Source organism: Acipenser ruthenus, chromosome 6 (assembly GCF_902713425.1).
Source record: "Acipenser ruthenus chromosome 6, fAciRut3.2 maternal haplotype, whole genome shotgun sequence".
Lineage (NCBI taxonomy): Eukaryota > Metazoa > Chordata > Actinopteri > Acipenseriformes > Acipenseridae > Acipenser > Acipenser ruthenus.
Genome location: NC_081194.1, coordinates 28,102,533 through 28,127,253, shown reverse-complemented (window position 1 = coordinate 28,127,253; position 24,721 = coordinate 28,102,533). Strand labels below are relative to the sequence as shown.

At 35.3% G+C, this 24,721-nt stretch overlaps 1 protein-coding gene across 1 annotated transcript; it reads right to left on the bottom strand.

Annotated features, from left to right (window-relative positions):
• Positions 1-7,487: 7,487 nt before the first annotated feature.
• LOC117410844 (cyclic AMP-dependent transcription factor ATF-3-like) lies at positions 7,488-14,418 on the bottom strand. The gene is made up of 4 exons (XM_034017732.2): positions 14,265-14,418; positions 12,174-12,417; positions 10,476-10,583; positions 7,488-9,089 (listed from the first exon to the last, which is right to left on the bottom strand). Exons 2-4 carry the CDS (start codon positions 12,411-12,413, stop codon positions 8,892-8,894), a joined length of 546 nt encoding a protein of 181 aa, XP_033873623.1. The 5' UTR covers positions 12,414-12,417; positions 14,265-14,418; the 3' UTR covers positions 7,488-8,891.
• Between the last annotated feature and the right edge of the window lie 10,303 nt (positions 14,419-24,721).

Genomic DNA, 24,721 nt, shown 5'->3' with positions numbered 1-24,721 from the left:
ACAGAGGGTTTTACAAGCCTGAGCACTTCTTATTTTCTCGTCGAGCTACTTTCTTTAGAATCTGTTCTTGATTTATAATTTCTTCTTTTTGCAGCCACTTCTATTTTAGTCTCTAACTAAATTCTACAGGAGCAGTTCTGTATCTACACATAATAAGAATGTGGACTATTTAACCTGGGTACACCAGTTGGTGTTACAAACTCTTTCATAGCAAAAGGATATCTTTTTCAGTTTTAGTCTCTTTTTTTTTGTTTGTACAATTGATGGGGTAGTTACACTTCAATAAAAGATGCAGAAAGAACTATGAATGGGGTCATATCTTTGACATAATGCCTGCTACAAGTTCATGAGTAGATGGCTTTTTCACTTTTTATGTTTAGCCTACAAGGTTCATATTAGAAATGTTTAAAGTTGTCCAACATCTCTATTAGAAACTTGTATTGTAATTATACTTATCTACTTATGTCTAATGATGTGCCTACTTTTAAAATCCCTAAATTAAAAACGAATATAAACCATGGTGCTGTTGTATATCAGGCATCTCGTTTCTGGAACACTTTGCTTTCCCACATTAAGGTCTCTTCACGATTATTTCTCAGATGTCTTATGAATGCATGGTAAAGCATAACTTAAAGTGTAATAAGCTTCAAATTATACTGCCCTTTTATTTTTGTATGGTGTTTACAATGCTTATTGCAATTGCTGAAGTAGTGTGTTTTACCATTGGTAAGTCTGTGTTATGGTGCTTTGACCTGAGTTCAGGAATTACACTTCTGTTACAGCTGCCATAGGCATATGCTGTATAGATTAGATCAGCCAAAGTAGATTTATAGAAGTAAGTGCCATATAGTGAGCAGCTAATTTGGATAAAATATCCTGTTGTAATTCTGGCAATGCATGGCTGTGCACTAGAGGGTGCTGACACTTAAAGATCACTCTGCTGATGTAGCCAACGCTACATGACTATATGGCAAAAATAAAAAAAAAATACATTAGTATTTGAGTAAATGCAATCAGAACTACTCCGAAAAAAACACTAACTCTTTAAATCGGCCCAAAGCAGTGCTGTCTATTCTTTTTTTTTTTTTTTTTATAGCAGTCAATTGTTTTCTTTTGACCTGTTTGTTTTGTTCGATTTTTTAAAACTGAATTTCTGCTGTCTTTCTTGCTAGGGCCCCCAGGAAAATAAGACGTGTATCTCAAGAGTTTTATACTGGTTAAATAAAAGGCATTTAAAATCTGAACCGTTGTTACTGTGACGGTACACTATAGTCACAGGCTGCATAGTTTAGTGAAAGTATAATAAAAGATAGCCATGCTTTGTTAAAGTATGAAAATGCAAAAGTCTAAACCTCTGTAAATCTTCTTAGGTCTATCAAATATTATTTATGAGTTCCAAAACAATGAATTCAACATTGTATTATAAAAAAATCCAAGTGTCATTATGCCAAGACTAGCCTGGTGACATTTATAAGCAGATATGCAACTCAGCAGACGAAACCAACAGTTCTGAATGGGCTTAATTTTAGTGCCTTGGTTGTGTGGACATCTTGTGCTTTCTTTAGAAACTGCAGCTGGTTTTATATGAGTGTTATAATCTGTAACTCTAGTGAAACACCATCCTCATTTCCATCAGTACCAAACCATCTTTTAAAAATGTAATGCATTACAAAAATTCTGGCTGAAAATACCAGCTCATAAAGTTGAATATTCTACACAAATGAGGAAAGATGAGTATGGAAACAAATATTGTTTAAGAGCAAAATAAAAAATATGAAGCAGATGTAATACAGAAAGTGTACTAGTAAATCTTTTTTTTTCACGTTATTAAACTTAAGCCAGGCATTTGCAGTCAGACGGTGTACAACTGAGCACAGTAATTATGGAGCAATTTCTCAAAAGTCAGAGAAATGATTCTGAACATAATGAAAGCAGTAGCACTTTTACCCGTGCAAATGAACAACCTCTCTCACTAGGTATCAAAATCAAAATTTCAGGTGGGAGACCTCAGTCAGGATGCCTAATGTCACAGGGGGCCTTGAGCCAAGAACGTTTGGGAACCCTTCCAAAAGGCCTGAACACACTAGGTGGTGCAGCACCTCTGGGCATTTTTGCGGAGTGATACCACTAGTCCCCAGCCGGACACACATGAGCGGTATGCACTATGTGACTGACTTTCTGCTACAATATTGTTGAAAAATGGAATCGTAGTACCACACAGTAGGCGTGGTACTCAAATATAATGTACAGCTATGGCCAAAAGTTTTAGCTTTAGCCTTTTATCCTGCAGACTGATGCCTCTGTCATAGTAGGACTAGGGATGGATCTTTCCCAGGAGGTAGAGGGCGTGGGGCATTTGGTATTGTACATTAGCAGGAAGTTGCTTGCATGAGAGACTCAGAGACCAGGTATGCTGTAATCAAGAAAGAAATGCCTAGCCTTCATAAAATAACAAAATTAACCAAAAGCAAGCTTCTGTGCACCTCTCTTCTTGTGTGTGGGCCCGTTCTCCGCATACAGTTTTTGTAAAATGACCCAAACAAACGGCTGATGGGGGTCCTACGCTATAGCGTAATTTGTGTTTAGGTTAATCCGGCCATGCTTGCAGTATCATAATACCCAGAGGTGTACAATAAAGGACACAAACATTATAAAGACGCGGCAATGAAGGAGAACATCTGGCAGTCCATTTCCAGGGAACTGGATATAGCTGGTGTGTATGATTCATTTACCTTTACTGAAATAAGTATTCTGAAAAGCTATTATGTATTCTACATTTTTATTAGCTGTATAACAGGACTATTTTTGCAGCTGATCATACAATCAGAGGAGAGTCACCATTTTATCGCAGGACAAATCGCTTTGCGTCCGATGTGCGGAGACCTTGGCTTAACATTGTCCACGATATAGCCAGTAAAATGCTGCCTGATAGCTGATGACATTGTGCCGTTGTGACAGGCTGACCGGGGTAAGGAGACTCAGAGTCAGGATGTGCAGGGAAAATAAAAGACTTTTAAATAAACAAAATACACAAAACAAAAGGCACAATGGCCAACCAAAAAGACAAACACAAAAACAGGCTCTAAACAAACTATACCAAAAATAACCACACACACTCTCTCATATAGGTCTTCTCACTCTCACAAACACTCACCCCCTAACACTCCCTTTTATACAGGTGCCTGGGCTAATTGGGCAATTCGCACCTCATTAGCCAAGGCACATTCCACACATTCCTCACACAAACTCACTGAACCACACCCCAAACTCACTCTAAACAATACAAAAAACACAAAACCACCACAAAATAGGCTGCACCCCATCACAGCCGTGTATGCATGGCCAGTCATTTAGACACGCTTTTTCTCTTGGTGAACGATCCTGAATAAATGTTGAGAAATTCCCAGTTGATTTATGACCAATGTCATAATGTGTGATTAAAAATGTACATCTAAAGAACTTCATATCCAAGTGTTATAAAACGTGTGATGTTATTGTCAATATCAGAATCAGGGTATTTATTGAGGCATCTATCTATGTCTCACTTACATTTTTAGAAGATGGATAAATACTAATTTTGTATATGGTTGTGACAGGGAAGTACTGTATGTCACTAAGATACTGGCACTTGTATTGAACTGAACTCCACCTCAAGTTTTAATGAGCTGCACCTGTGAAGTTTCAAAGGAAATGTCATCAATTGAGGCGAGACAAATATGTCTCTGATAAAATGACCAAAGACATGACTCATAGTTAATGACATTTGACAGTTGTTTTAAACAAAGCCAGTATCTTGGGTGTCAAACAGAAGGATTATTAAACACCTAATATAGTTATACCTTCAGGTGAGAGCTACCAATTTTTATTTGATCACTTTATGTCATCCCAACTGCCAGTAATCCACAACCTAAAACATTCAAGAATGAGTCAGCAAGGGTAAGTTGATATGCAAAACAGATACGAGAAGCTGTAGTAGGCCATATACAGCATGATAAAGCTAAAGGTGCCAGAGAAGGCTGTTAAATGTAAAAATGCTCAAATCCGGAGATGATTTTGTGCTGTTGAATGCAGCCGGCACAGTTCTGAATTATGTACTATAGTTGAAATTTGAAACGCTCCATCAGTTTGTGGTTAACACTGTAAGTAGAAGCATGCATTGTTTGTGTATATATATTTCTGAAATCCATGGCAACAGAATGACCACACTCACTGAGGAACTGCCAGGAATCAAATAGAAACTGTGTTGAAAAAGTCTTCAATCACAGCTAATACTATTTGTATGTACGTATGTCCAATTGTGATTAAACTTGCCTGGGACTCTCTTTAGCCCCTGTATAGGGATATATGTCTGTCCTACTGTCTGTAGTGCACACTCACATTTGAACAAATATCTACAGAACCACTAATCTAAAATTGATGATACATGTTAAGAACATTCATAGCGCAAGTTATTGGGTGTATAAGAATTTGAGTTTATGTCACACTTAGATATTTACACATGCATATGTTGAATGTAGGTGATGGTAATCTATTTTTTTCCATGTTTCATAGATCTATTTTTGTATTTACAGCAGTACTCGGGATGTATTTGACTGCCATACTGTGGAAGGGCTGAGGCTTGCACCTGTAAAATATGGTTTTGTGTTGATTATAAAGGTGGTTTGTGGAGTGGTAGCTGAAAAATGGGTTTAATTTGTATTTTTTCTAAAACAATCTGCCTAATTGAAACTCAATGTACAGCAGGTGACCAGGTGTGAATGGAACAATTGACAATCAATTAACCCTGGTCACCTGCCTTTAAAAAGGGGCTGGAAAGTCAGTCCTGGGTTCTGTTCCATGATGTGCGTTGTATTGTTACAAGCTACAAGCTAAAAGCCTGACTGTGTGTTAAACCATGGTGAGTGAACCTAGACCGAGGACCATCGCGTGTTGAACCGGAATCCTTGGTTTACGTAGTAAGGGATTAATTTAGGGGATTTTAGTGCTTATTTAGTTTATGCTAGTGTAGCGTTCATGGTGCGGGACCCTTCTGTATAGCGGAGGTAGCACATGGCTCGAGCTTGGCCACCTTTTGTTTTCTTAATTGTTTTTGTACAGTGTTTTGTTTTGCATTTTGTATATTCATGTACTGCATGGTACTGCATGGCATATATCCTCCCGCACTAGGGCTACCATTGCTGGTACCCTAGTGCCAGCCACCAACACTGCAATTGTAACAGCTACCTGTAAATAATAAAGCCCGAACACCTGAGCGGCGTTTTCAAGCTCAAACCCTCTGTGTCTCTCACGTTTTTCATTGGATACCCACACAGTAACAGAACATTTCAATTTGGCATCATAGTGCTGTTGGGTTATTTGACATTGGTTTACTCACATACCAGAACATCTGGCTTCATTACACCTTTGGGATGCATTAGCCAGTGTTCTTGAGAGTAGCACACATACAAAATTAGCCCATTAACTCAATATTAACCCGCCTCTGGATGAAGGCATAGCCGAAACAAAGATAGAGAGGGAACAAGTTATATGTAGCTAATGCAAGAACAATCAATGAGTGAGGGAAGACATAATCACTGAGGGACTAAGTCCACGTAGAACCATTGGGTTTTATGTTTATCCCAGAAACTCCACTCCAGTGACTAGGATTGTGACATGTTGTTTTGCCACACAAGCTGACCATTGAAATATGACTAAAAACATACATATGCTTTGGAACACACATGAACACACTATAAATAACTTTATTGGTCTGCCTACTGCAAATCTAGGCCAGTAAAGACTACCTCCGCTATCAATTCAGCACAAAAGGCGTGGGTTTCTGGTCCAGCTTAGGTTACACATGAAATGCATTTCTGCTACAGTATTCTAATCTAAATCACAATGCAATGAATCACAGCTGGCACTGCCCCATGTATAAGCAGACGAAAGAGAGGATTAGATAGTACTTTTGAAGACTCCTTACATCTTATTTGTCTATGGGGATTTTTACTTCTCTTTCTACAAAGTCACAATCAAGTTACACTATCTACAGTGTGTGCGTCTACTGGATAGGTGAATTATAATGTGATGCACACTGTACAAGTACTTCATAGCTACCTATCCTATATTGTCATAAACGCTATTTCATTACTGTTCATTTTGAAAATCTGATATATACTTTAAGTGCTGATGACCAAAACATTCAAATTATCATGCAATACACTAAAATACCAAAAACCCAGCAGAGTGACATTAACTGTGACCTCAAACTAACACTCCCTCTCCTAGGGAGTGTCTAATGACATATGGGCATTGGGTAATGTTCTGTTTGCTTAACTCCTGAAATGCGAAAATAAATATATGTGGTAGAGCCCTGATGTCAACAGAAACCAAAAGTGCTCATATACCCTGCTTACCAGACTCCGCCCTTGACGGTGCATTACAAGGTCAGCTTGTACTGCATGGAATAAAGTAAGCGAGCAGTCATAGAATTTGAAAGTTTTAGTTTTTTTTTTTTTTTTAGCTGTACACTTACATATTTAGCTCTACACAATATAAAATACATTCATATAGTATGACCATGTATTGCTCCGACCTACAGTAAAGTACACATACATTAAGTGTTAATGTTATTCTAATGGTGATAGAGCCATGGTTTATTATGTATCATGCATGTTGTTGAGCAAGTGTGTTTGATATATGATGGTGTATTGCTGTATTTAGATTAGGGCGCTTCCCTTAATGAAGTTGCTATAGCTATACATGTGGGACAAGGGTTTTGTTATAGCCATATGTTTTTGTAATCTTCCAAGAGAAGGGGTAATGCTAATTTTCAGTCTTTACTGGGAATGGTTAGGGACTAGAGGATAATAACAATGATAATAACAAGTAAACCATATAATAGTTTAACGATCATGTTTGTAAACAAGGACGGTATTCATGCAGGTTAAACAAATACCTTTAAAGGAGAAGAAACATGTTTAATGGATATATGTTTAAATATTTAAAATATAAATAATAAACATATGGTTTCAATCTTTGTGACGCTTAAGTCAAGCGCCTTACTGAAAAAAAAGTTTTTAATCTGCAAGTGTTATATTTAAACTTATTTATTGTATTTTAGATATAATTTTTCACAACCATTACCACATAAAGCAGGGTTTTTCTATTCTCATTCACCTCTGCATATTGCACAGTGATTCAATCCCATGTCTTTCATCAGATCTTGGTTGGGTGATGCAATAGCTGTGTAAGCCTATGATAACAGTCAAATATGCATACTAGAAATTTTTAACCTTACACAACCATATACTGATACATTACTTAGAATCAAAATATTGGTCAGTTTATGTTGCTGACATTTGAATGGCCTTTTTAGCAAGGTGTTTATAATGGTAACTGTTGTCATTTTAATTGGACTGCACGAAAGACAGCAAAATTAGATGTACAATAGGCAGGAGACTTTTAATACAGGTTTGACTGTATATACAAAGAAACATCAAAAACTGTTAATGAACAATGTCTTTTTTTATTAAAGTATCAAAAACAATTCACATACACAGTATAGAAATGTCTCCTTAATGCATTTCTGTAGAGTATCTTAGGTTTTACCTGAATACAATAGACATGAATTTAACATCCATGAAGTGCTTAAGCCTATTACTCTTAAATAGTTTTGACAGTTTGAACCCAGAATAATACCACCAATGGTTTAACACAATTTAATCACACAAAGAAATGGACTCAAACAGTTTAGCTTCCCTTTCTGTTAAAATATTCAGTAGTACCTTAGTCACGACTAGCATGCTGATAGGTAGATTAACTATACTATGCAATAATAATAGAAGTAAGCCAAAAAAAAGCAGGACGCCTGCGTCTTTAATAATTCTTTCTTATAACAGCTACTGTATGCTACCTTAACTGACCCTTATTGTAAAGGATTTACTTCTCTTGAATCACAATTTAACAGTTCACTCTGAGTTTTAGTTTTATTTAATTTAGAACACATAGGAGTTTTTAGTACTGAAATTGATTGCAAGCTTTTTTTTTCCCCCCGAGATTGAAGTTGCGTTTATTTTAATAGTTTGCTTCTCATTTATTGCATGTGTATCTAAAATGGATTTTAGTATTACCATAAATATCACACAATAATCTGCCATTCATTAGTGTAAATGCATAACCACATTGTAAAGATACTGTGTGTAATCATGCATTCAGGAAACCTTGATCATGAATCCGTACCACCCCATTGCAAACTTGAAAGGAATAGTTTTGACCATGGGACTCGTCCAGCTACAGTGACTCAATTAGGCATAAAGAAAGTTGTATGAAAGATTTATGTTAAAAAAAAGAAAAAAAAAATCAGGATTCAAATTTTAAATCAAGGCCAACCTATGTTTCCAACCACAAAAAAAAAAAAAAAACAGCTCGACTACAACAAAATGATATAACACACAACTCGTAAGCTATCAGACAGTTAAAAGTGCCTCCTTGCCAGAAAAGACAGACATTACCTATCCATAGACTTTAGGTTATCTATTCCTTAGTAGTAGCACCAATTGTCACTAGTGCAGGGCAAGCATGAAGATACATATCTCTAATATAGATTAATTAGTACAAACTTAGAGTAGAGTGTTTGTTATACTTCCCCCAGATAGTAAAATACAACCTTCAGTTAACTTAGGCTACTGGCTGTTCAGTACATCAGCCCATTTTTACAGTTTACAGCAGTCCCTACTGGGCCAAGGTCCTTTTTGTGTATAAAGTGCAGATTCTTCTTCCTAATGTCTTTGCCAGCAGGTTGATATGATAAATGCAGCAGACGATGCTAGATCATCAGGACATTAGATAGTGGTGTCCACAGATGAAGACAGACAATAAGTTGCCTTTCAGTCTTTTTAAATCTGGGTTGTCTAGCCCTGCAGCGTTCCCTCAGTGATCTGTTGAATGAAGAGGTTCCTCTCATCCTCTGGGGTCCTTCCGATCTGAGCTCGGACAATGCAGGTCGGTCGGTGCAGGTTTAGCATGTAGACCAGCTGTTGCTTCTCTGACTTCAGCTCCTCGATTTGGGATTTGAGGCTAGCATTGATGGATTCCAGTTTTTCTGATTCCTAAACAAGGTACAAAAATACAGTAAAGTTTTAGTTTACTAGATTGTGCACTAAACTTTCATTATGCTGAAGTACACATTGTATGTCAATTATAAATTATGGTGGGTGATGGAATCCAGGGCAATTTCACAGTGCTGAAAAATGCAGCTGTGGCTTAACTTCTAAGTGAAATACACACAATTGTATTTTGCTTTTTTTTTTATCCTGCTCCCCCATTGAACCCGACACACCCTCCTGGAAAGTTAGCATGTTTTCTTTCCAACTCCTACAAGAAGATACAAATTGTGCAATTTGAATAATGAGATTTTTAATCTGTTTGTTTGGTTTTGATTCATCAGTATACTGAAGTGCTGGAGACTGAGCCTTTACCTAAGCTTATACAGTAACTGGTAATAACCCTTCCTTACTGTAACACAGGGGTGTCCAATCACACTCCGTTCCACTCCAGGTTTAACAGGTCTGATGGAATAGTTCACTACTTTAGGGTGTGGATGGATTGGTTTGGAACAAAGACTAGGGCTGACTTTGGCCACCCCTGCTGTACAGCGTATATCATCTGCATGACATTTTAATGTTTACTTTTAAATCTTGAAATAGACTCAATTCCATATTTTTTATGTTTCTTACAGCATGAACAATGAATTAGCTGATGCCTAAAAATCCTTATCTATTCTGGCTATGACACAAAACCTGTACAATAAATTAGGCCTTACTTAAACTGTTTAAATATTTAGAAGCTCTTGCAGTTTTCACTTAAAAAGTTTGTTACTGAACTTGAACACCACATTTTTCTGAATATGCAAATATTTGACTGAAAAATATAAATGCAAAAGACTTTGCCATGTGTGTTTAGTAATTTAAAAAGCACATACTTTAATTTGATATTTCTTTTATGCAATTTTTGATGCTTTTGACACGTTTGTTCATTTTTAGAAAATATTTTGGTCGAAATTTAGATAGGTCTTTGCATGAGTCACTGGCTATCCTGAGAAGTAATTATCTTATCAACCTGTATCCTACAGCTATGGCCAAAAGTTTCGCCTCACATAGAATTTCTGGTTGAAACATAATTAAAAAAACTATAGAACATAATTTAGATATTTTATTTAATATCATGCATTCAAAGAAATATATGGAAAACTACAAAGCAATATGTAATTCTATATGTTAACGTAACATTATTCAGCAGGTTTCATTCGAATTTATGAAGCCAAATTAGATCATTCTATTGGGTGATTCAAAACTTTTGGCCATAGCTGTACACAACGGAACCCACTTCACTTATCGCATCTTTCTCTCTTTATTGTAAGATGCCTGAAGTAGCTCTTCCTAAATACTATTTGACGGTCTTATCACTTGCTCATTTGTTACCCAAGAAGCACTTACTTTCTGTAAGATGTCTGTCCTCTCCTTCTTTTTGTTTCTGCATTTGGCGGCAGCTATTTTGTTTCTTTCCCTTCGTCGTTTTCTCCTTTCGCTTTCTTCAGGGGCAATCTGAAAAGAAATACCGGGGGATTACTTTATTTGTAGAAACCTAACAGGAAACAAAGTATGTGCCCAATAATGATCAATAGCAATGTTAAATATAATTGAATGCAGACATGTAAAAAAATAAATCCTGATAATGTTAAGGTGATTCTCATGTTATTATTCCTCTGACATTGAGAAAACACTTCCCTTTCTCAGCCCATTAGGTATTATTTGGTTGGTATAACCTACAGGTAGTGGACACAAAAATGGAAACACCTGGGTAAATGAGGGACACCAAGTATATTGAAAGCAAGGGCTTCCAAGGGCTCATGCGTTAACTAAGCAAATAACATCCCAGCATGCTTAGGGTCATGTATAAAAATGCTGGACAGGCCTGGTTGCCTATAATTATGGCTAGCATGGCTACAAGAGGAGACCTCAGTGACTTTGAAAGAGGGGTGATTGTTGGGGCGCGTTTGGCAGGAGCTTCAGTGACCAAGACAGCTCAACTTGCTGATGTTTCACGAGCAACGGTGTCTAAGGTGATGTCGGCATGGAACTCCGAGGGAAAGACAGCATCAGCAAAGGGCAACAGTGGGCGGAAGCACATACTCCAGGATCGTGACATCCGTGCATTAATTCGAAGTCCAAGGGAAAACAGACGAGCAACTTCAGATCAATTGATTGCAAATTTCAACCTGGGGCGCGAGCAGCCAGTTTCATCAAAAACGATCCGCTAAGAACTCCACAGAGCGGGTTACCATAGTGGCCCAATGCCCTCTTAAGTGACTTTACATTGGTGTTTCCATTTTTTGTCCACTACCTGTAGTTTGTACCAAAATCAAAAGTTGTGGTAAGGAGAAATGTTATTTTGCAACTGTACTATATGCAAATAACTTCTTTAGATACCATTTCATAAAGAAGTGAATAACAGAAGATAATATATTTTTTGTGTTTCATTAGTATTTTGGTTAATGTTAAACATTACACAACATCATTTACATTTTAATTCTGACTTGCTTCTATGGAAAACTACAGATTGTCCAATCTTTCCTTCTAAATAAAATTAGTCATATTGTGGAGCTCAATGAAGCAATTCATCATTGTAGCAGTCTGATTTACTCACACTTATCTTATTTCACTTTCTTTTCCAAAGGTTGGAATGTGTGTTGAACCACAATAATAAACAGCAATCCTTCTTTGGAAATTGCTGAGTAAAGTTTATAGAATATAATGGTTCACTAATAACACTGTAATTACATAATAATGAAAATGGAACTAATAAGAAGTAGACATTAATTAATTATGCATTCCACAAACCCAAACCTAACATGAATTCATCATAAAGAGGGAAAGAGACACAGGGTCTGAACATGCCTTAAAATAAACTTTAAAAATGAGTTATTTTGTAATTACACTGTTAACTTAAGCAGTTATTCGGTGATATATTAAACAAAACATTTGAGAAGGTTTAAGAAGGCTCAATTAATTTTTGGAAGGTAATTAACATTAAAAGAAAATCTTAATATACCTCTGATTTTGGAAAGAATATTGAAGCATGAGAAATACAAGTTCTAAAACCGCATATTTCTCAAGTAAAGAAACAGTAAATACCTCTTTCTTTACACGTGGATGTTCTGTGGGTCTTTCAGTGTTCATGGTCATGCACTCCATTGTCGAGTTCATTCCGTTTGCTAGACGCTTGTTATGGATTGCGAACCTCAGCTCTTCCTTTACCAAAGGGGTCAAATTTGTGAATTCTTCAAAGCCGAATGACACCGGAGGAGACAAACAAGGTACCACTGCAGTAGCACTGATTTCTGAGGGACCCAAGCCAGGGTAATGAAGCATCATAGTACTAAGGAGCAAAAATAATAATAATAATGTAGTGTGAACTGAGATACTATCTTGCAAAGTAAATACAGTCAATACTGGCCACAAAGGCCAAGAGGAGATTTAATCATATTCCAGGAATTTAAGATGTGTTTTCACACGAGTAGGAAAATGTTTCAAAACAGAAATAAATATCTAAAAATGACTTGTATGACAGTCTTTATCCCAATAGTAAAAACAAGCATTACAAGTTACTGAAAGAATATTACTTTTCCAACCTGACTCTTTTTAAAAACTATTTTGTCAAATGGCACCAGTAACTCTTCCCTTTCATTTTTCAAAGAAATGACCCCCTGAATATTTGTAGACTCTTTAAATTAGCTATATGTCAATTACCCACAATCACTGATCAAACCCATTCTTATTTTATTTAGATAATGACAGGTTTGAAAAGAACAAAACAGTACCTGAACAACCCCAAATCAAAACCTGGCCACACAAAAATATATAATCCAAAATCATATTACAAGAAATGACCTCAAACCTTTCCTGAAAGCCCCTGTCAAACAAAAACTACAGTTTTTTTTTTTTTTTTTTTTACAATAGGGACATTTACAAAACAGGTTCTAGGAAATAGCGGTTATATTTCGCAGACACTTTTTGAAAATTCCCTCACATTTACACAATTAGAAAAATATCTGGGTTGACTCATTTGGTGGATAACCCCCTGGAGACAACCCAAATATGTAAACATGTTAACCCAGGACACAATACAGTAACCCGCACAGGGATTTGTCAGGGCATGACATAGTGTAAGTCACAGGAGGAAGTTAGAATAATTCCCTTCAGTTTTGTTTTTTGTTAATAGGTGTTTACTCACCCAACTACTTATAAGCAAAGCAATTTAACTCAACATAACTCACTACATTCTGCCCAAGACAGTACGCCTTAAATTACTTCTAGCCTTAAAAGGATCATTAAATAATCCTCCTAACTAGTAGCTTTGTCCTAGTGTAACTTACTACTTTACTACTATAATAAAAGTGAAACAGAAAACTAAACTAAACATGTAAACCATGGTCACCATAAATTCAATAGCGCGTCTTTTCTGAATATAGAATATCCATGACGAATTAAGGTTGTTACATAGTCGTACACTGTCATCTTTCGAACTCACACTAACCCCAAATGCGCCATGTCTTCAGTACTAGGCTAAGTCATAGTTATTTTGCATCATTTGGGTTCATGGTCCCGGACTTCTGAACTTTTTACTCAGCTATACAGGAAACACCAGATATACGACCTATTATTGCATCACCAGAATGTTAAGCAAATGCTCTGAAACCTATTTAGAATAGTGTATTATAGGAGGGCTATGTTACTAAAATTCGCAAAATACATGGTCAAAGACTTTTGTTGTACATTATGTACTTTAAACACATGTAAACATCAACCGGACAGATTCAACAAGGCTAGGCTGCTGTATAAAGTTTTATTTTATAATCTATACTTTGTATACAGCACATTATGGACGTTAACTACACATTATAGATTTAAATTATTTTGATATATATATATATATATATATATATATATATATATATATATATATATATATATATATATATATATATATATACTTTGTTTACCGCACAAAACAAATAATCCGATCCGATTTAAACAGCATTACCATCCCGGAGCAAAACAAAGACACAGTGCAGCTCCTAGGAATATACCTTCAGGAATAAGAAACCATTGCAGCTCCTAGTACTACTACTACACTGCTATTACACTGTACCATGTCCGAAGACACAGTCATGGGAACAATATCCGCAACTTCTACTGTAAAACAACAACCATTGATTCGCCTACCTTTCTTTTTGTCGCTCTGTAAGTCAAGAAACCGTTGTCCGATATAATATTTTTCTTCTCTTCCAGCTTATGAGTCTATTTAGTTTCAGAGAAAACTTACAGATCTCGTACTTACGTTGCATCACGCCCTTTATATAGTGCGAGGTGGGAAGCTCTGACTCTGGTATTTTACTAGGACAGCGTGTCAGGGAGGTGACGTCATTCTATTAATAGCTCTGGGGAAGCTTGCTGAACGGTGATGCAACCCAGCAAACCCTGAGCCGCTCACCTCACCATAACAGGAGTCGACGAACAGCTCATATTCCAAAATTGATTTTTAACCCATAACATTTCATACTAATGACCCAATAAAGACTTACCCATTTAATGACTTGTGAACACTGGCATCTGATGATAATGTAATTGTAAAAACGGGAGGCTGAATTATCAGGCCAAGAATTTGGAAAGTAGAAAGAGATGAGAAGAGAGGACATATTCTGGGTTTGAGCAGTAGATGTACACATGTACTGTGTATTGGGTTGGAAAACCGTACATAACGATATACAACTTGTGAGTAATAATAATAATAATAATAATAATAATAATAATAATAATAATAATAATAATGGAAAAGTAAATAAAAGTACATGATAATTGCTCCATTTATTTTGTATTTGTGTTTTGTTTTTGCTATTACATTTTTTTTATTGTTAAGGTCACTAAAAAAGACAATTAAAGTGTGTTTTGAAATAACAGTAAGCAACAGAATATTGTTCCTTTTGTGTTCAACCATGGGCCTGTATAATTTGGTAAAGGATTTCTATTAATAACTTTGCTGGGTTTTTTTTGTTTGTTTTTTTTGTTATTGTTTAGTGAGCAATACAAAATAAAAAAGTTATTTTATGATACAGTACATGTTGTATTTTTATGGAAGTATATTTGCAAAGGGGATAGTTTTGAAATGACATGGTCTCGCTGTTTTTCTTCCTTGTGATGCTGGAGTCTGGGTCATTTATGGTTTAATATGTGCTGGGAAGTTCTGGAACATTGATATAGAAATCTGGATATCTTTTGGTTTTAGTTTGAGTTGCGCAGTAGAGTTGAAAGAGTTTATGTAAATATTGTTTTTCAGTCCACCTGTTGTCATCAAAATGCCTGAAAATATAAAGTGTAATTACCCATGTAATTACTTCAATGACAGTGTCAGCACAAAACATGTTTAAACATGTCTAATCTGAGCTGATAATCAACATGCTATGCAAATGCTATGTGGTAGCATTTGCTAAAGAATGCTATTCTTTAGCATCCTATGCTTTTAGCATCCTATTGAATTTGTAATTTCCTAGCAAGTACATGAACATTCCACAGCTTTCCATGAATTTCTTTCTTCTAGATTACTTCAAATATTGTGACTGTGAATAGTATTCAGTGGTGATAAACACTGGTTATATAGTATGTTGGTAATATTATTTAAGAAAGGAAAAATACACTTTTACATTTGATGTTACATCTTATATTATGTAAGCATTTAAAATAACTCATTTTTTATTTGATGTACTTAGTTTTGTGCATGTTATGTTAAAATAGGCACAACCCATTTCAAGTTCTTTGGAGTATTTTATTGAACAACATGTGTTAAAGAAGCAAAAATAAGCAAACCAGTCTGCAGTAAAGCATATAATGAATAGATTTTATACATAATATTGGTTAAAATATGAAGTAATTATCACCAACAAAAAAGTGAGGTAATAATCATGAACTGAAAAAGTGCTACAAAAAATATGCTTTAATCTTGTGAACTTCTTATCTGTGGAATGTGAAAATACCCATATTAAATAACGCTTCTGAGTCCTGCTTTTTATGAGTGGTTCAAACGAACCCTGGCTTCTATTATCAGATTGCATGTGTTCAATAAAGGCTGTTGTTGTTTGACACATATTCATGGTTAAGGTGATAATTATCCAGTTCCTAGCTCCTCAGAAGTTAAATGATTTGGTTTGATGAAATACAGAGAATGGACAAAAAATGAGAAACACCTCTGATGTATAATGCAGACATGAGTGTAATTGTGAGAGCCCTCACATGACTGTGGTATTTAAAGCATGTAACTACGAAACTACAGTTCACTGACTCAAAACTATTATTCTAACTGTATTTATTATTAACCACTTTTGAGATACTGTAAATAAGTTTTCTCTTTATACATTTTTTTAAAATATTAAATATTTAATCTTAACGTTATATCTTTTAGTAGATACATGGCTACATGAAATACAGGAGATATATTCTTGAATATATTCTTTAAAACATTTAAATTATCCTGTTATATTTATGTAAGGAATACTGCATATATGTGGCCATAAAATACATCAATATATTTCAAATGCAGGGATATGAATCTATAAATAAAAAGACAATCCCCTGTGACTATAAAATTCAAGCAAAAGCTAAATAACCAAATGATGTTATACTTATATGGACACTGATTATGGTTCCTAAATAACTATTGTTCGCACAGCAAAATATATTTAATTTGAATGCATTTTGCTATATGACATCCACTTCAGTTTAGATATTGAAGGTAGCAGTAAGGAGGACCCACAAGCACAATATGTCAGTTATATGTCACCATTGTATTACCGTGAATTATTTATCTAATCTTGAAATACCAAGCCACCACTATATAATTGTGTATATTATTCAAGCTTAATATTATCCTAATTACATTTAGAATATATTTACATGTATATAGTGTATCTGTATTTATGGAGTCTTCAGGTACTACTGTATATAGATATGACAGTCTGGCCTACAAAGTGCAATCAAGTGACTGGTGTAGTTTTGCTTCTCTGAAGGCTACTGTCAAAGAAAAAAGAGCACACTTCCAATTAGCAAATATACAGCTAGTTTCACAGACCCCGATTAACACTAATCTTGGACAATACCTATTGTTGTCTTAGGAACGGTAGTCCAAGACTAGTGCTAAACTGCATCTCTAATACCAGTCTTTATTAATAAGTATATTGTCAGGATTACACCTGGTTTAACTCTACTTAAAAAAATTAAATGGGAGGGGTCAGAAATAATGCTACATTAGGTAAAATCCTAAAATCAGAGCCAGTGGGATGGGTTTAGGCAGTTATTTAGGCAGTCATTGCTATTCAGTATTAATGGTCATACTGTACTTTCCCTCTCATCCTGACATAAAAGAAAAGTCTTTAAAGAGCATACATTTCTACTGTATCTTCCAGGATCACTTGAAATAACTTTCAGTACTTTTTCTGCATTGTGAACTGCTTCTTGCAACCCCGATCTGTCCCGAAGCTAGGTGGTATATTGACATATTATATTGGCTGCAGTCTCGGAATTAGCATTTTCATTCTTTCAGGTAGTAGCAGATGCACCCACTATTCTCATTCAAGAGTTCTCCTGTGAAAAAAAGATTTATAAGCACACATTTGAATTATTAAAATATCATCCAACTCTGAAAAACATCTCTAAAGTATCTTTCTGTATATTGGGGCAGCAAGTAATAAAACAGAACATAATTTTGCTTTTCTTTTTTATTATTTGTGTATTGTTTATATTATTATTAGGGCTACAACATTATAATAACTGTCACTTTGACTGGTTTATGTGTAGACTACACATTATCTTTTAGATTTCATTTGGCCTATATTTATCCTTTTTTTTCTCTACTGTGGTCAGGACCACAGGTCTTGCAAATGTTTATAACAAATGTGATTCAAAGAACGCATAGTGTTGCTAATCATTGTAGAAAAAAGCTAACCAGGGATTGCTCTCCTCCACTGACAATGTGACAGTATGATAGCTTACTACTATTGCGGTGAGCAGGTACATCTCAGTTCCTGCAGTCTTTTGAAAACAAGTCAGTGTTATTTTTAAGTAGCACGTTGATGGCTGAATTTTATTTCTGGGACCTATAGCTTTTTCTGGTAGGGTAAAATTGTTTATAATTGAAAAAGAATGCATGTACAACACTATGAAGGTTACATTATGATACTGGATCCTAATCAGCACCTACTTGAGGTACAGTGTCTTAGCTAGGGAAGGTCATTTTAGGAACTCCTTTTAGGAACAAAAGCAGAGCAAGCCACAAATTTTCTATTAAGTACATTAGCGACTGCCTCTGCTTGCATTCCACTAATACATGTGAACTACAAATGTGTGCCATAGGGATCTAGGTTTATGGTGTGCAATTCCCAATGTCAAAGCTGTTATTCTTTGACCTCTGGAAAGTTACAATAACTGCAGTTCCCATTGCCCTTCAAGTTTTATTTGCTTGTGTGATCACCATTACCAAGGGCCATGGCTGAGGAGTCATAGAACCAGTCTGCTATCATTCCATCAGGGATTCAGAGGAAACTAGATTAGAAATAAACAAGGGTGTGGAGGGGATTTTATTAGTGCTGTAAAATGTTATTTTCTCTCCTTGGTTTCTTTCGAAATTCCTTCTCTATTTTTGGTAATGTCAAATATTTCTTGATAAGTAGTCTACTAGGCTATGTATAAATGGCAAGGGCACTGCATACTCAATTGGGTCATGAGAAATAAAGCAAGCAACGTATGTCAGTAACATACACCCCCACCATGGCTGGAAATTCAGAAGGAGAGCTGTCAGTATGATAGAAAATGTTATAACTATGATATATATATATATATATATATATATATATATATATATATATATATAAATATATATAAATATATATATATATAGAGAGAGAGAGCTCTCTCTCTCTCTCTCTCTCTCTCTCTCTCTCTCTCTATATATATATATATATATTTTAGCTCAAAGAGCCAGCTGCCCAAAGTTTCGATATGTTGTACATATCTTTCTCAAGGGAGCCTGTGTTTGAATCAAAACATTGGAGGTATTTATAGGTTTTTGACGGCATGACAACTACTTGTTATTGTTTACATTCAAATCCATGATTTATTCTTACATGATGTAATGGTGTTCTATATATTGTGACATCATTTTTACTTCTATCTTTGAATCTGTATTAATTCTAATTAATACTACTTTATATAAACTTATATTTTTATTATATCATGCAATTCTGGCTCTGAGGATCAGTCTAGATTTGGCCTCCCCAGCGCATCAGCATGCACAACTTTTGAATGAATTTTGTTTATTTATTTAAATGTTATATATTTATTGAAGTTAATTAGTTCATTCTTTTCTGTTGAGTCCCACTGGCATAATCGTGTTCAGTCTATTTATCCATTTACTTTCTTTTATTCTTCTATATGTCGCATTGTCTAATTTGAGCTGTTCTAATACTACAAAATTTACATCATTTATGTCATGTCCCTGACTGGTGAAGTGCTGTACTATTGGTTCATTCATTTTTTTTTATTTCTAATTAATGAAAGGTGGTTCTGAATTCTTTTATATAAAGTAGTTCCAGTCTCTCCAACATATTTGATTTCATCACATTTTTCACAGGCTATTCCATAAACGACATTGCTATTTTTACAGTAGGTATTAGTTTTTAGTGGATATGTGGTGTTCTTATGTTTAATTATATTTTTACTTTTGTCTATGTATTTACACACTTTACATTTACTGGTGCACATGTTCGTAGAACCTATTTTGTCAATTATTCTTTTATGTTTACTGTGAACTAAAATATCACCTAAATTAGCTTCTCTTTTGAATGCTATAACTGGGGCCTTAATCATTTTTTAAATTTTTCTGAATTATGTAGAATCTGCAAGTGTTTCCAAACTATCTTAGAAATATTGGGCAAAAGTTTAGAGTAAGTCATTACTAATGGGACTCTTTTGACCTTTTTATCTCTATTTTTATAATCTAGTAGATCATCTTTTTAGTTTATCGACTTTTCTTAACTCCATCTCTATAATTCTTTCTTTGTATCCTCTTTTTTTAAGATTTGTTTTTAATACATTTCTTTGTTTTGCATAGTCACTTTCTTTAGAGCACATTCTTTGTATTCTTATTCCTAGACCCTTTGGGATTGCCCATTTAGTGTGTATCGGATGTGCAGAGGACATGTGTAAATACTGGTGCATGTCACTAGGTTTACAGAAGAGGTCAGTCTCAATTGAACCTTCTTCAAGTTTTACTATGGTATCTAAAAATTCTATTTCTTTCCTTGTCCATCGACGGTCCACTTTAATATTACTGTGTATTTCATTTGCCATTTTATGAAACTGGAAAAGAGACTCTTCTCCATGTGTCCAATGGGTGATTTTCTTTGTGCATTTTAGGATTTCCTCTTGCTAGGCCTGTTCTTGCATTATGTGGCTGCATGTATTTTTTTAATTCTTTTGATATAATTCCTTTATTGTATAGTCTCTCCGTACAAAATAGCATACATAATAGTACAAAATAGTATACATGTAGAATAAGAAATGGCAATAAATAGTTTATTGAAAACTGGATAAGCAGTAAGACCTAGATGTTTGTATCATGGTACAGTGTGTTAAAATGATTTACAGAATGTAGAATAACTTCTTATGCTCTCAAGATACATGCAAAAATATAATATAGGTGTGATGTACTGACAGAGAGACATACTGTATATCCCTACATTCATATATACATGCACTATCTATGCTAACTATATCCATATATCCCCAATGATTTATCCTAGATAATTGTAATACCAAGTTTCAGCACAATTAAATAAGCAATTTTCCAGATATATACAAATATTTTAATGTGATGGACAAATCTAAAGACACCCCCATATAATTCAATTACTGATATCAGTATTTTTTTGTTGATATCAACAATTATATTAACATTTTTAGTAATGCTTTATGTAATCTGGGCAACAGTTTTCCATCCGCGGGCCTTCATTTCTGCAACCTCTCTCTAGTCTCAGATTCACACTGTCTCTTCTTTCTTTGAATCTCCAAAACAGACCAGCTCCGCCAGGGTCAATTCATGCAGCTCTGTAAACTCAACTCTCCTCTTTGTCCTTATTCCTTCCTATCCCGCTATCTTTCCTGCCACAACTCCTCTAACTTTTCGGATCCTCTGCTCATCAATGCTGACCGTGATATCATAACAAAAGAAATGTTTTCTATGCATCTTTCCTCATTTCTAACGCTGGTCTGCTCCCTCAATTCTATCCTCATTCCTTTCCTATACGTGCGGAAACCTCTGCAGCTAAAGATAATGTTAACCAGTTCCTTTTCAAAGAAATGGGTCGCTGGTCTTCCACTGCCATGGAATCTTACATTGGTTCTTCACTTCCTGATATTTATTCAGCCCAACAGAATATTGTTAGCATGCCCGGAGTTTCCTTCTGAGTGGGTGAGATTAGTCCTTAATAATAATAAAAAATACAAATAAAATTGTAGTATTGATTGTCAGTAATTTACCAATATTTTCTTATTAACCTTTCTGCTTTGCATAGGTGGCACAGATGCGGGGAGCCGGGGCTCCTCTTTTGGGGGCAGGTGACGTTCACTTCCCAACCTTAGGCCCAGCCGAGCTAGCCTCGACCTCCGAGAGCCAGAGGGGACCCCTGATCAAATCAATCTTAACAATCTCTCTATCATTCCAAGTTTCCTCTGGTGGCAGCATACATGCTCCCTGGCCTTGGAGACGGATCGGTTCGATCTCACCTCCAAGCGGACGGTATCTCCCCGAGTCAGGGGGAAACTCTGCACTTTTTCTCAATTCTCCGTTTTACCATACATGCTCTCCCTGAGCCAAGGGGAAACCCTGTCTTCTTTACTAACAACTTGCTTTCATCTATGCCAGTGTTCCTCTCTGGCCCCTATGTATGTTCATCTCATTTTTTCTTTCAGAATTGCTGTGGCCCCATATGGCACTATCTCTGAGGTCTGGCCGTGCCAGTCTCCCGAAGCGTAGGCGTTTCTTGTTAGTTGGGGTGACTTCTAGTCTTCTAGTAATAGCATGTCATCTTCCTAAAGTCACAAGCATATACAGTAATTCCTATTTCAAGTCCCAGGGCTTACTCCTCGCCGTCCTTGCTCCTGTTCAGTGAATTTACAATATAAAATGATGGATAAATGCAGTTATTATTAATATTAGGCTTAATAATGCATATCTTGGTTTATATTACTTTGTGGAGGGTTTTATTTGTAACTGGGACAAACTTAACTGTTTTCTTAACTGTGTCTGTTTCCTGTTACATATATTATAAGGACTGCAAGCACTACCAGCTCAAAATAACCATCATCATTTATAACCAGACTTTAAACAAACCGTCTAAAGATTTTAGTTTATCAATTTTATGGATTAATATCCAATATAGAGTAACAAATATTGCACATAGGTATAATAAATATGTAATTAACTAAACATCTAATTAACGTTCTTGAGGTCCCAGTACTTTTCAAATATGTATTGTAATGCAGCCAATATATTTCTTATTTTCCTGCCCTTGATCAAAATTAAAATAATTCGTTTAACCCATATTTATTATAACAGAATTAGAAACTTTAAAAAAACAACAATATTTCTGTTTCAAATTTGGGATTTTTCTGTCCATGTTACATAAGTTTTTATAAAATGATCATGGTGTTCAACCAGCTCTGATGAAGAAATGCAGGAAACTAACTGTTAAATGCAGAAAATAGACACTATATAGATTACTATGATAATTTGGTTTCTTACTAGTTCTTTAAAATATACTGCATTGTTTTATTGTATATTCTTTCACTGTGATGTATTGTAACCATTGCCTACATTATCAAACTTGTAACAAATGTCCAATAATAGTTCTCACAAATTTGGGCAAGTGGTTCTAAAGATATAGCCTTACCCAAACAAGCAATGGCCAGAAGTCATACAACAGATTCTGCTGTACTTAAGAACTACAAAATGCCCATACCAAGTTCAGAATGGGAGGTGTGACATCCATCAATACATCAAATAGTTGTGACTTTTCCATTAATTAACTAATATGTTCATAATTGCTTAGGCAGCCCTATGTGCAGACCTAATTGTTACATAAACCTACCAGTGTAATCAGTGTAAGGTGTAATCTACCTACCTATTAGCGTCAAACTACAAAACATCCCAACAATAGGAAGTTTTAATAAATGGGGTCTTTATTCCACTACGAAACTCTATATTTTTTAAAAACAGTATACCACAGACAATCTATAGTTGCATAGGTTACATAGAAACCAAAGCTGGTTTAAAAGTTATACAGTATTTAGGACCATAGACTTTAGGAACAAAAACATGTGCTTTTTGTGTTTTGTTTCAAAATCCTGCCAACCCTTATGCAGATGTGTCCACATTCTCAGAAAAGAAACACAGTGTGTTTCTAATCTACAGCAACCATGAACGCCCACCACTTAAGTTTTCATTTCTTCAGTTTTCATTACTGAAACTTGCAATGACTCACTGCACACTTGAGCAATCATTTAAACAACTACATATAATAATCAAGCACGTTTCTATGATCAACAACAGTATAACTTTAACTCCTAAATAATACATTATTATTATTATTATTATTATTATTATTATTATTATTATTATACCTGTCACATTTAAAAAAAAAAAAAAAAAAAAAAACATCTTTTGAAAAACGAATAGTTTTTGAACACTTCATTGGTACAAAGCAAATGGTCGTAGGAAGTATACATTCTCATGATTCAATACTTATTTAAATGTTAATAGTAACAGTTCCCTCGTATTTTAAAACTGAAAATGTAAATAATGGTGCAATAACGATGGACAAAGTAGCTATGCCTAAGAGAATATAACATTTTATTGCTTGCATTTAGTTTTGTAAATCTCTGGTCTTGGAGTCAGTACCACAGAATGCCAATGTTTCTTTTTTCAATATTTAAATGCTGTTTTTATTTATTTATTTATTTTTTTTTTTGAGGTTTTTGTTGCGAGAATTTCGGACAGTGCACTGTGACAAAGAACCTAGCACCTTTGCTATTCCTGCACAGAAGCAGATACAGTACGTCATCTTTCCGGGAAGAAAACGTGCGTCACCCTCATCAAACTGAGAAAGGGATTGTTATAAAACTGATAATGTATTTACTAAAAAAAAAAGAGTGAAACGTCTGTAAACTAAATAGCATGGGACAACCAAACAGAAATCAATGTGGATAATTTGCTGTTTCGATCTGAGTGACACATCGCGTTCCAGTAAAATCGAAGAGCTTACTCACCCAGGGAAACTGGTAAACATTATCAGTTTGTTTAATAATCAAACCTCACTCCAGGTGATGTAATCGTGCAGCAAGATGGGGCGGTCCCCAAGACTCAATGCAACAAACTTGTAGATTTAGTACTAAATTGCAGGCTAATACGGTACTGTCTCAGGGTCATACAGCTGCGTACTAATTAATACCAATTGCAATGAAAAAAGATGGGGAACAAAATTGGGGACTAGCTGATCCCCAACTTCAGTACGGAGCTCAGGATTAAGCGAGAAGGGTATTACGGCAGCCGGCAGCTGCTGTCTCATAGCGGCTGTCTC

Bases quoted from the DNA above. Each gene is read 5' to 3' on its own strand.
- LOC117410844 (XM_034017732.2), bottom strand. From the start codon at position 12,413: ATGATGCTTCATTACCCTGGCTTGGGTCCCTCAGAAATCAGTGCTACT. The intron at 10,584-12,173 runs GTATTTACTGTT...ATTTCTTTTCAG, and splicing joins ATCCACGTGTAAAGAAAGAG to ATTGCCCCTGAAGAAAGCGA. The intron at 9,090-10,475 runs GTAAGTGCTTCT...TACCTTGTTTAG, and splicing joins GGACAGACATCTTACAGAAA to GAATCAGAAAAACTGGAATC.